The sequence below is a fragment of the Acomys russatus genome, chromosome 8 (assembly GCF_903995435.1).
Source record: "Acomys russatus chromosome 8, mAcoRus1.1, whole genome shotgun sequence".
Classification (NCBI taxonomy): Eukaryota; Metazoa; Chordata; class Mammalia; order Rodentia; family Muridae; genus Acomys; species Acomys russatus.
Genome location: NC_067144.1, coordinates 53,779,151 through 53,793,077, shown reverse-complemented (window position 1 = coordinate 53,793,077; position 13,927 = coordinate 53,779,151). Strand labels below are relative to the sequence as shown.

Genomic DNA, 13,927 nt, shown 5'->3' with positions numbered 1-13,927 from the left:
TGGGAAGACTTTCTCTCTCCTCTATGTTCTCTAGGAGTTTTGATAGGACTGATTAAAGTTGTCTCCTCCCTAACAGTGTAGTAACGTGGTGATGGTACCCATGCCAGGAGGAATTTTGGTGATTTTAGTGTGATCATAGTGTGCATGTATGTGGTTTGTATACATGTTCACAAGTGTGTGTGTGTGGAGACCTGAGACTGATGTTGGGTATTTTCACTCTTCTTGTTCTTTGAATAATGATCTCTTGATCATACTCAGAATTGGCCAGTACAATAAGGTTAGTCTGGGGATACCTTGTCTGTGCTTCCTTTGTGCTAGAATTACAGACAATTTTTCATGTACACCCAACCTCTATATTGCTCCTTAGGATATGTACTCCAGTCTTCTTGCTTATATGCAAGATATATAACTGTGGAACCATCTCTCAAACCCTCAGTATATATAACAAGCCATCTTTCCATCACTTCGTTCATAAGGAACTGTCTCCCCAGACCTTAATCTGAATTTTTTGTTTGGTCTATTTGTTACCGGGTGATTTTATTTTAAGACTTACATCCTAGTGGGATTACATCCTAGTGAGATTACTTCACTGCCATCCTTGGGTATTTCTCTTTAATTCACTGTGACATTTATTGCTCTGCAATGTACTTTGTCTGAAACACTAGTATTAGGTCCTCTCTTTAAATATTTGCATTAAATTTTCACTCTTTATGTTAAGTTCTGTCTCTCTGTATCTTTTTAAAAATAAAAAAAAAAAAAAAAAACTTTCTTTACCTTCTATTTCTTAGGAAGGTGGGATAACTCAGCAGATAAAAGTGCTCAGCCAAACCTCATAAGCTGAGTTTGATTTCTTAGTTCTTAGACTCAATTTTCTTCATTCTTATTGGCATCATATTGACAATAAATTTTAAGAAAATAGATTATATATATCAAGAGTTCACAAAGCACTCATTTTTGCCTTTATTTTCTGATATGATAAAATGATACACAGATAGGATATCGTAAATTCTGAGTAACCATTTCTTCTCCTGTATAGAGAAGACTTTATATTTAGTCATAATGTAAAAGTTTTAGACTTCTCAAGTTTTCTTTGTTTGCTAAATGGATAGCATTGAGGAAAGAAGTTAAAGCATTACTTTTTCTCTAAATTGCCTTACCTTCTTAATTAGTTGTTCAAACTGAATTAATTCCTTAACCTGAGGGAAACCTATAAACTTACCCTTCTGAGATTTACTAAAATAAATTGGAATAAGAAAAAAATACAGGTACACCCAAAAGGAAATATATATATGCACAAATACACACTTTATTTAAAGTATTTAGAAATAAACCTTGTTATTTTAACAATTATTTTTATTTTTAAAATTATGAGGGCCCAGATGTGGTACCACATATGTATAGTTTATAATCTCATTCCTATGGGGACTGAAGAAAATAATCATGAGTTTGAGAGTGTTACAGACTGCACAGTTAGCCAAAGACCAGCTGGAGCTATGTGTGGAGATTCTTCTCCAAATGAGAGAAATGAAACAAAAAATATGCACAAGTATATCTCTTTTTACTATGTGTTTTACTTCTAAATTGCATCATTGTTGACGAATGTGAATACTTTGCTTAAAAAAAAAAGTTGCTTCTCCCTGAGATCTCCCAAAATGGAAACAAACATAAACTATATTTACTGAACATAGTTTTTCTTACTCAAAGATAAATAAGGTTGACAAATAACTGTCTTGGTTTATATTATATTTAGTAAATAAGATGACTTCTTAAGGCAATGGAAATTTTCTTCTCTTTTCTCACACTATTTTGGGAACCTGATTCACTTGGAACCAAGAAAACATTACATGAAATCACTATTATGTTGTGATGAGTGCATTTTTCTCAGAACAATTATATCATAGTAAAAAGTATTGGACTTATTTTGGATTATTTTAAGTAAATTGCAGAGTTCTACCAGACTGCATTATTTCCAGAAGACTGAGTCTCTCAATGAATTTTCGAATACCCTTTAATCCATAATAGTCTATCAAACAAGTGTTGAAATTTTCATAGTAATAAAACAATGAAATCAATGAATATCCTGTATTCTATGCAGGTAATTAGAATATGCTATACTCAAGAGGTAATCACGCAACACAGAAGTGCAGTATTGAAAATGAGGACATGCACATCTATAAGTCCAGTTCGACCCAGAAAAGACCGTGTCCTCCAGAGATTCATTTCTTTTTAATATCTACTGCTGTCCTGAGACTCTCCCTAATTGTTTCCTTAATTATCCTTCCATATCAAGCTTCACGTCTTGTCTGATAAGGCTCTGTACACAACTGCTACTCCTCAGCTGAATAGTGGCTTAATGATGGCCAATCTCCTTTGCTGTTTCAATTTATGTTTCCCCCATTGTATATTCATACTGGAAATGGCATGTACAGTGACTCAAGCTTACCTTCTTTTCCCTTTTCTAATTAAGTCATGCATTGGCATTAGATGCAGTTTATGGTTCATCATTTTAGATCACTGTTATGCCAGACTGTGTAAAGTTTCAATTATCCCATCTCAGTGTTGTGAGGAAACTGATACTTAAATACTGTAAAATAGGATGCATAACCTTTCACCAATTTAAACTTATGTTATTCTTTCTTTTTGTTTTTGTTTCTTAGCCACTTTCTATGTGAAAACAAATTTCACATGAAATTGTAGTGAAACTAACAGACAAAAAAAGAAATTTATCCATACCAAACAGTACCTCAAATAACAAATATGAATTGACAAAGTTTTAAATAAACTTTCTTAATAATAAAACTGTTCTTTTAAATATTCACCCATCACACTCATATTGGAGAGTTGGTAAGCATCAGCAGAGCTACACACTTCCACAGGAATAGGTGCAATTGAGTCTGATGTGTCCATCTGAGTTACATTCCAATGGATTGCTTTATTCTTCATCACTCTCTAATGGGAGGAAGATACTACCTTTCATAATGTTTTTCTCCCTGCAAGAACCATAGAGTATGATGGGGCCCATCACCTTTGTCTGTGCTCTATTTAGGAAAATTAACATTGTTTCAAAAAACATCAGCATAAGTAGTAATAATATATAATGGCTTACAAAAATAGTGCATAATACATACACACACACAAAAAGCATTTAAGGATTCCCTTTAAAGTGATGCAAGACTTCTCTTACTCTTTGCCCTGTGCTATATATCAAGGTTTTGAGGTTTGCTGTTTGTTTGGGGGCTTTCTGGAAACTGTTATTATTGAGAAAGATAATGGGATAACATATTTAAAGTATGATATTGAAGTACAGCCTTTTATATTTATATATATAAAACATCTACAGGTGCATATAGCACACAAGAAAGATATATTACAAAATTGAATTGATTTTAAATTTAAAAAGGCATAACATATTTTTCATTAATGAAACATATATGTACATATATGTGTGTATATCTATACATGTGTGTACATATGTGTATATATAGGTAGCTATATATTTAAGAAAATTCTAGCAGTTATAAAAATAATCCTGAAGTTTGAGTTATTTAACAACAAAATAATGTTTCTTATTCATAGCCCAGTTAAATATGGTTTAGAATGAAAGTGACTGCCCTTTCCATTCCATAGTTATTCAGCAATTTATAATATTCCAAGCAAGAGATTTTCTATCTTTTAAAGACATGATGACCACCAACACATATTGGTACCAAATATGTAAGGATAAAGAAAGGATTGAGACCTGCCACAGCATTGTTAAGGCTTAGAGCTGAAAACAAAGTGTCTCGCTGCTATCTACAGATCATTGGTTCATGTTCAGTCACCGGTGGCAGGTAAAGCTCAGAAATGGGTGTGCATTTTCTGTCCTGGAAACAAAGATCAGCAGGGTTGATAAGCAAGTACTTGAGCTTTGCATGCTGTTCAAGCCTAACAATTCACCAGACAAGTCTGAAAAACCAACCCAGATGCTCTTAATGTAACCTTTTACATCACATCGGACAGATCTGATGCTCCTGTTAGCTTCTTAGAAATATTCCATAGCTGCTTCTGTCCTCATCTAGCAAGTATCTCAACGTCTGCAATCTTGAGTGTTTGATTGTTCTTTTATTTATAACTGTTCTATGCATGGAAAGTGGTACACTGAGTGGTTTCCACTTGCTGGGCACAAGAAACACTCCCATTTTCTAACTCAGCTGAGTAGGACAATTCAAGACATCTTGAGGTTTAACACCTGCTCTAAGGAAGGAAGACGCCTTTAAAAACTGCTGGACTGAAAGACGATGTGAAACTTTATTTTAGAATAATAAAGAGAAACTTCTTTAAAAAAAAAGAAGGAAACAAAAATCACAGTGAATTAAACACACACACACACACACACACACACACACCTTTTATATACACACACACACACACATATATATATATATATAAGAAACAGTAGCATTGCCAATCATCTGAGTCAGGGGCAAACAGGTTAAGTTCTTGACCCAACCTCAGAATTTACTACCTAGTAAGAGGCAGAGAGAGTTGCCTATTCAGGAGGTCAAACACCATGCTGTCTATAGCATATAACAGTGCTCCATAAAACAAAATAAAATTAGTAAGATGTGATCTGTTGGACTCTCCCTGTTATATTTTGCTTGCAATTTACCTTTTGAATACTTTTTTTTTTACTAAATATTAACTGGTTAGAAATGATATTGATATTAGGATCACTTGATTCTCATTTTATAAGTTTTTAATTTTTAAATAGATCTTAAAATTGTTTTGGCCAATGTCATGATGGTTCTCCAAATACACAATCTATTAAGTATGGATTGGTTTTGCTTAATTTATTTTTTACAGGTATAAAATTTTGAAATATATCCTGTCCTGATTCGGTGCTAAAAGTCAAATTTCTTTTAACTGCTCCCAGGAAGTGCATGTGTTTTAGTATCTCTTATTGTTTTAATTATACACTGAGCTACAAGAATTGATGCTTTCATAATTGCTATTGTTCTATACAGTGAATTTTTTGCCTTTTCAAAATTCAAAGGGTACTTGTACATAACATCTTTGGTGGACTATTGATGGTTCTATAAAATTATATAATTTTGTGAATTATTCTACTTGAAAACAAGTAAAACAGTAGGAAAAAAGCAATGTGCAAGTACTTTTACTTTGAGAACTTTGATTAAAAAATCACTTTGCCTAGTTTTTTAAAAGTATCTGGCATTTCAGTTCCTAATAGTTTATTCAAAGCATTATTTATAATATTATAAATCTATAAGTGGTTTAGAATCTGTCCTTCACAAATTAATAAAAATATATTCTTCTTAATGAAGAAACTCACCTGATTTAGTATTTTTTTAACTGAAAGCATTCTTATCAGTATTCTGACAATCCTTGCCTATAACAAATACCAAGTATGCTTTACAAGGACAGATCAGTGCCTGTGGCATAATGTGCTTGTATTCCTGCAATTATTTCTCTTAGTGTTTACTGACACAGTTGTTCCTTCCACAGGGGGACGTAACGAAGTTGTCATTACTGAAAACAATAACAGCATAACTGAGCAAATCACTGATGTCGTGAAGCAACCAGCATTTATAGCTGGCATTGGTGGTGCCTGCTGGGTAATTTTGATGGGCTTTAGCATCTGGTTGTATTGGAGAAGAAAGAAGAGAAAGGGACTCAGCAATTATGCTGGTAAGAGACTATTTTCAGCTATAAAACCCTCTTATCTTTTGGAATGTAATGCAATGAGAGGAAGAAATTGAATGGAATAACAAATGGATGATTTGGGCATGTTATAAAAACCTGCTCTGTAAAATGCAATTATAAGCAACATGCTTCAGTGCCTTGCTCTTGACCATATCGTTTTATGACCACAGGCAATCTTTCTGCTTGTATCTCCAGTGAAGCATAGCAAGAGTAGACACTGATAAAATGCTCAACTGTTTTTCTCAACTAGTTCTTCAAAATCATACACACACACACACACACACACACACACACACACACACACACACACACAGGCCTTCTAGCTATAAAGACATCTTTTGAGAAGCTTATTTAGGCAAGATGTTATTAAAATTCTCAGAGAAAGAAATATTTGAAAATCAGCATTTAGTATGCTACAATGCAGATTACATTGGGAAATGTCCCAGATGGAAATAAGACAAACAAGCAAAAATCTCACCAGAATTAATAAAACTGATGAGGCATGAATGAAGTGATTTACTGTTCACTTAAATGGGTGTCTATTTCAGTGTGAACAAGCACTATTCTCTAAAGTAGAAACAGAGGGAAGCCAAAGGAGGAAGAAAGGAATCAGAAATAGCTGTAGGAGAAATGAAAGCAGAGACCCTGGATGCTCTACAGCATTTCTGGAAATAGTTTCCTATACGAAAATACAAGCGAACTTCAAGAATATTAGATGGTGTTCATTTAAGCATCTGTGGAGAGAGAAAGATCGATGGGCTGGGGGGCTAAGACAGAAAAAGAAAGAGATATAGAGTCTAGAAATTAGAGAGAGAGAGAGAGAGAGAGAGAGAGAGAGACTAAAGTTAGCATCAGTGACTGAAAGAATGAATTCAGTAGTGAAGATGTATTCTATTATAATTTACATTGCAGCTAGTTTTAATCTGATTCCATAACAACAGTAAAATATTACTAACTCCCAGTAAACCACTCTGTAGAATTTCAAGGGAGCAGTTTTAATTGTATCCTATACACTTGCAATCAATGTTTTGAGACATTGTATCTGATATTCTGATACCCAAAAAATTCTTTGTCAAAATTGGTTATTAAAACATTTATGCTAGAAATGGAAAATGCAATACAACATCTTACCACTTACAAAATGCAAAAGTATGCATTAGTTGACCTACTTGTGAAGTTACCACATTAAAAATGGCAACTTAACTATAACACTGTTCTTATTTGTCTATAGCATATGAAAATGCAATTTGCTAATAACTAATCAGGTCTAGAAAAAGAAGCGTATCTTTTGACTAGAAGCCTTGCAGTCCCACTTCACAATGGTGAAAGCTGCTGGCTTTCTTACCCTTTGTCATCTAATAGTTAAATACCTGAACAAATTAGAGATCCTTACCAGAAAGGGGCAGTTAGTAACAACAGGTGGCTAGCAACGTCTTGATCTTCAACAGTATTTCAGTACAATTTTTGCAGCTCAGCCCTCTACCTTCCCCCTTGTAGATATTGTCAACCAACCCATTTGTTCCATCAGCCAATAAGCTATATGTCTTTATGTGACGTACCCAAATCCATTATATAAAACATATGGCAGACCTGATATAACTCAAGGACAATTTTAGGCTTATTCTTCCAATTGACTTAGTGATAATAACAGAAGATAGAGTGTGGAAGTCACTTTAATGAAAAGTCCTAATTTATTCACATATGGAATAGTGCCTTTGAAGCTGCCATCCTTCTTTACTCACTCACTACCAATTAATAGGATAGCTCTCACAGCCCTTAGTTTGCACTTTCAGTACAATTACATCAGACAGACATCTCTTCCTGTCTCTCAACAGCAGGTCTTTGCAAAAACCTATGCACTTAACTTGACAATATCTTTTGGTCTTTGAGTTTGACAAGAATTGTCCATTTTCTACTATCATGACTCATTGTGATTGATGTCCAGGAGCTTGGAGGAGAACTGCTAACTCAGAATGTGCTTTGCCCTTCAGATATTTGGAAGAAGGCCAAGCCAGGGAGAAGCCTTTCAAAACTTTAATACTTAATTGATAGATGGCTGACTCTGAGGATAGATGTCCTTTATCCTTGTCATTTGCCTCCTAGCAATTGATGTTCTCTCCTCGATGGGAAGCAAATGAAAATTTGCCTACTCCCATGGAAGTAACATTTTTTATCTGGCTTGTAATAATGCCTCCAAATTTTCTTTCCTACTCACCAGTCTTCTAACATTTTGAATTTTTACATCTCTGTCGTTACAGAACGTGGGTAATTTGGGGTTTTAAATAGGAATGGACAATTATGTACATGTTCTCACAAGTTTGTCATTATGGTTTCTTTGAATAAGTGGATGGTCGTTTCTAAAAGCATAGAGTAGTGAAGGTTTACTTTCCTTGTAAGGGTTTTATAATTACAGAGTAAATATGCTGCATTGGCCCTTTTTATGCTTCTTTTCATCAAAAATTCTCTTGGAAATTTGCTGTTTGACCATTATAAATACAAAATCAGAAAAAACTAGAGCCATGAAATTTCAGTAACAAGATGATGTTTTTGAAGTTTCTAGTGTTTCACCACTATGTGTAAATGATGTGGTGATCTCTCTGGTTATGTCTGTGTCATCTCTAATAATTAATTTATGATGGGAGTCACAAGTTCCAACAACTCAAGTCAATTTAGAGCCAATATTTAAATCACTATATGGCCCAATTATGTTTTTTTAATTCCCATTAAAATATAATTAAAGATTGATGCAATCTCTGCATTAAACATCATAGACTTTGAATAAAGCTAAACTGATAAGAAATAGGATTGTAGGGCAGGTCAAGTTTGATTGAAGCACCCCTCTTTTCCTGTACATTTGTCACAAGTCTATTCTTAGGCACAAGAAGTAAGAATAAGGGAGATATTAATTAGTGGTGGCACAGAAATAGAGTGCAGTGTGAGACGCTAAGTCTGGCAGGGTTTCTTCCACACAAAATATGTAGGCAAAACACTCACTGCATCTCTTTATGTCTTCTCTGAAACTCGATTTTTATTACAAAAGCAGTATTTGTGAACTTTGAGTAAAAAGAAAAACAAAATTCAGTTCCCCAGTGTTGAAATTTTTCTCTGGGCACCAGTGAATTTGTCATATTTATGAGACTACATTAATGGACTAAGCCTTCACTGCATAAGCAAGAATCAATACAAACTAGTGTATTCAAATTATACTGGAGAAGAATCTGTTCTAAACATGTTTTGCTGCTGTGCACAGCCAAAAGCAGAGGACTTTCAAGGAAGTACTGAATATCATTTTGTAGCTCTTCTTTCAGTGTTTTCTTCTCTTACTTAAATTCTCGAATATAAATGTCGAGCTTGGTTTTGCTAAAGGCTCTATGTGTCATATAAACCCACAAATGACCACTGTTGTTCAATAGATCTTTCTATCTCACATTGTATGTGGAGTAGATTTTCACAACTGTAGAACAGGTAGTGACATTCACTGTTATTTTCACCAAAGAGGACAATCTTCTGGTCCCTGTGAGGAAGGATTTTGAGTCACAACTTCAGATGCTAGAAAGTGAGAGAGATTTATAAAGAAAATATTAGATGATTTTGTAATACAAAGTGAAAGTATGGTCACAATTATAATAGTTTTAGTAGCTAAAGTGAATAGATTTTGAAAAAAATCTATGTAATCCCATTACAATTAGATTTAAATATATTATAGGAATATATACATGTATATATATGAATAATATTTGAATATTACATGTATCTCAAAACATTTTTAAAATTTAATTATTTAATTTATATTATACATATGAGTGATTTGTCTGTATGTATATCTGTGCTTCAGGTGCAGGCTGGGCTCCTGTGGAGTCTGAAAAAGGTGTGAGATCTCCTGGTAATGGAGTTATAGACAGTTGTGAGCTGCCATGTGGGTGCTGGGAATTAAACTGGGTACCATAGAAGAGCAACCGGTGCTCTTAACCACTAAGCTGTCTCTCCAGCTCCTGTTTTTCTTTAAATTTATAATTATTGGAGTAATCAAAGTGTAATGAAAGCATTTCTGTTCACTTTCAGAGTGGTATGTTACATCATGTGACTTATCTATAAGGTCAATATTTTTGAAAGTTCTCTACACATTAACAATTTAGCATGATCGAGGATATAATATCACAGTAAATACTCAATGCATGGATTTTTGAATTGTTGGTGAAATAGAAATTATTTGACAGAGCCATGCAAAGGCAGCTCAATGATTTTTATGGCATTTTTATAGTCTGATTTTCTAGGCTTGGTTAATGCTTATTTAAAAGGGATTAATACATTCATATCATCATGAAGGGAAAAAAGTCTTGGCTGCAACATTAAAGTCTCCTTTTGGAGTAGGAAAATGTGACCTAATACAGATAGGCACTCTAGAAGCTTCTTTGCTTCAAAATGTCAATTTCTTCACAGTTACATTCCCCCTCTGCCTTCCAGCTCCAGTAGGCATGCCACAGTGATTAATTCCAACTAGTAACATCAGAGGCATCGAACTACTCTGTATATGACACAAACTTGAAAAATCCCTTTTTCTCCTGAGTTTCATAAAAAGCAAAATAACTTCAAATATTAATGCAATTCTAAAACATTTTAGATGTGCATGCTGAAGCTTCTATAGGTTGCTCCCTGGAAGTCCTTATGCCGCAATGCTAGCAGAACTTCCTGATTCTCAGTCAACGTCCTTTCAAGTTTATCTCTGCTGAACACAATGTGACTGGCTTGTGCATAAAGAAACAGTAGCAAGGAGATAGCCAGGCATCCTTCTTCCTCATCCCAGGCTCTTTCCACAAGAAGGGAAATATTTCTTTGAAATGACATCATTTTTCTGTTATTGGCTCTGAAAAATGCTATTTAAAGATCATATACAATTTCCATTGTAAAGATTCTAATTGGTCATAATTTTCCACTTGCTTTTATTCTGTTATTACTTTTTCTCTGTCTTCAAGTTGGAGCACAGGATGAAAAAGAAATGTACTGTCCTCTTCCCACCTTCATTTAAAAAGTACAACTAGGGACAGGGCTAAGTGACAGACACCTAATCCTGGGTCTCTGGAGGAAGAGCCAGACTGATGTCCAAGCAGGGGCCGGTTTGGTCTGTACACTGAGGCACCCTAGCCAGGGCCGCACAGGGATACCTTCTCCCTCAAAAGGACAAGTAGCTCGCCCCTGCACACCCCCTTCTCCTCCTCAGAGAGGTCAGAGTTCCCTTTGGGTACCAACACAGGCTGCCACATTAAGTCACAGCAGAACTAGGCGCATCCTCTCCCACTGACAGCAAACAAGGCAGCCCAGTTAGGGGAATGGGATCCAAAGGTAGGCATCCGAGTCAGAGAGAGCCCCCATTTCTGTTGTTGGGAGAGCCACATGAAGACCAATATGCACATCTGCTATGTTTGTGCAGGTGGCCTAGGACAAGTCCATGCATGTTTTTTTGGTTGGTGGTTCAATTTCTGTAAGCCCCCATGGGCCCAAGTTAGTTGACTCTGTAGGACTTCTGGTGGAGTCCTTGACCCACAGGAGGGGGGAGGGGGTAGGGGGGAGGGGAGAGAGGTTGTAACTATGATGTAAAGTGAATGAATCAATTAAAAATAAACACAATATAAAACAATTAAAAAACAAGTTGCCAATGCTACTGTGATAAGTGGTGTGTGTGTGTGTGTGTGTGTGTGTGTGTGTGTGTGTGTGTGTGTCTCCCTCTCCTCCTTGCTTCTTCATTTTTTGACAGAAAGGTACCAAATGGAAATCTTGTGTCTACCAAATTGTGTGTGAAGGACATTTTAAGTTACATAAGTAATTATATTATGTTCTGTGAATTTTTCATTTTTCATTTTTGTAATTGTTACAGAGATACTCATGTCTTCTTAGGATTGTTTTAGCTGATCTCTAAAGATTTGGGTCCAAATTGCAAGATCCTAACAATTCTTCCTTCTACAAACACTTAAACAGCAGATATCTTTTACATCAATGTCTAGTATGATGATTTAGAGAGAAGACTGAATACAAATAAACTTGAAACTCTGTGTATATGTTACTCCACTGTTCTTCTCTAGTCACTTCTGCTGCAGAAATAGAAATATCACTGAGTATGCTCAGCCTTAGGTACTTTTACCGTCTTTGTGAGGAATATAACACCCCTGAAATACAAATCACTGTGAAGCTCAAATCCATGTTAGTGCAATGATTTGGGGGAAGCGATGATAGAGCTGAACTGATATTTAAATCATTTGGTCAGTACCTTGGTCTATTTTCATGTTCTTGCCTTAGAAAATGGAAGCCACTCATTGGAGGAAGCAAATCATGACAATGGTTTTACCAGATGGACCTTGGTATATTCTTTTGTTAAGCTCCTTAGTATTATAGAAAACTTGAGATGTTTACACATAACTGGAATTCATTCAGTATCACCTCTTCACAAGTTCCATTCTTGTGAGAATATTATTCCATATTAATAGGAGTTTATGTCTACTGTAATTGTACCCACTCAATGCATAATGCGTGTTAGTATCCCTCAAATGATCTATGATGGTGAAACTATGGAATCAATACTCTCTATTGCTTCATTGGCAGAATATTATCAAATGGAATAATGCTAGTTATCTTCAAGGTGTATTTTTGTGTTATTTCTTCAAGTAAAACATTTTCTTGTTATGGAAAATTATTCCACACAAATGCTATACCATCCTTTGGGTAAGACTATATATGCACAACTTGTAACACTTTTGATATGTAAATACAAATTGCCACTCTAGCTGTTTATTTCATTTGAAGAAACTTGAAATTGTCTAGTAAATTTAGAACAAGTGGTGACTTTGCCCCGAACAAGCCATTTCTTGTTGCTACCGATATAGTTCCATTAATTATACTGTCTTGGAAGTCCCATTTCTAAATGGAGGCCCAATAGGTAACTGTTCTTAATTGTGATTAATACTGACTACTATGTGTGTATGTCTTCCTTTTATTACAGTAACATTTCAAAGAGGAGATGGAGGACTAATGAGCAATGGGAGGTAAGCTAAGGAGTTTCTTTTTATTATTATTTTTAATCAGTACTGGAGAAATTCTGTAGTGAGCAGCTATTATTGTAATAAACGATCACTTATAAGTCTGAGAATTCTAGGAGGAATTGAATGACTTACCACAAGGTTTAATGATCTATCAGTTGTGCACTTTAGAGGAATCAAGTCCAGATGTTTCATATCTCCCAGATGCCCCTGAAGAAATTAGTAGTAAATATCACAAGGAATGTGTTCATTTGTTAGCAGGATGTTTATTGCATTAATTAGACATTAGCAAATGAAGTTGCTGTTGTTTAAGACTCCTTATTGGCTCTCACTAAATTGCTCTGAGTGAACAATTACACATAATCGATCACAAAGTAAATGATTCATGGATGATGAATAGGCTGTAGATTGATAGGACTGGATTCCACAACTTTGGATACTCAATTGAAATTGATAAAAGCTGATAACAAACCCATATATCCTCATCTATTTTCCCTTTGCCAATATGGAGATTGTAATTAGGCTCTGGTAATAACTTCCAATCTCCCATTTAATCAATATTTTAGCAAAAAGAGATTAAGTCTAATGAGAGCTAGCGGATATAGCAAGAAGCAATTGAATCTTCTTATTGCAGTTTCCATAGAAACACACGTTTCTCTTAGGGATTATACCAGAAGGGGTCTATCAAAAAGTGCAACAATTATAGATGATCTATTTCTTTGTAAATATGCTAATATTCTGGAAAGGAATCAGAATCCCATCTTTACATTAAATAATGGAACTCCTTATTAAATGTGATAGGAAAGAAGTTTTCCTTATAGACTACGCTAATGTGTTGAGTCACATAATTGGATCTTTTACCTCCTTAAAAAAAAAATCTTAACTAGCCTTTTTATTTTGAGATGTGGGAAACATAAAAATGTACTATAGGTAGAAAAGTATAAGAAATGCTCATTAATTTTTCTCAAACTATACACCTCCAGTCTAGTGTGAGGGCTCTAAATAAGGGTGACAACCTAGAGAAAACAGATTCAGTTACGGGCTACAAAAATGAGAATTGAATAGTTCAGTTCTCAGAGGAATTATTACCTTGAGATGTCAACTTAGCATAACACTTGATCACAGGATCCTACTATGTTTTCTCTGCCCCCCCAGTCCAGGGTAGACAACTGATTTCATTTGTACGTGGGCAGAATCCC

General features: G+C 34.9%; 1 protein-coding gene across 6 annotated transcripts in view; it reads left to right on the top strand.

The window, feature by feature from the left end:
* Robo2 (roundabout guidance receptor 2) overlaps positions 1–13,927 on the top strand; it is a 1,234,122-nt gene that overhangs the window by 1,171,017 nt on the left and 49,178 nt on the right. For all 6 annotated transcript variants that reach the window (XM_051150142.1, XM_051150139.1, XM_051150140.1 and 3 more), the window contains 2 exons: positions 5,503–5,685; positions 12,692–12,734. In XM_051150142.1, the coding sequence (XP_051006099.1) occupies positions 5,503–5,685; positions 12,692–12,734 (226 nt within the window). The remainder of the gene's footprint in view (positions 1–5,502; positions 5,686–12,691; positions 12,735–13,927) is intronic.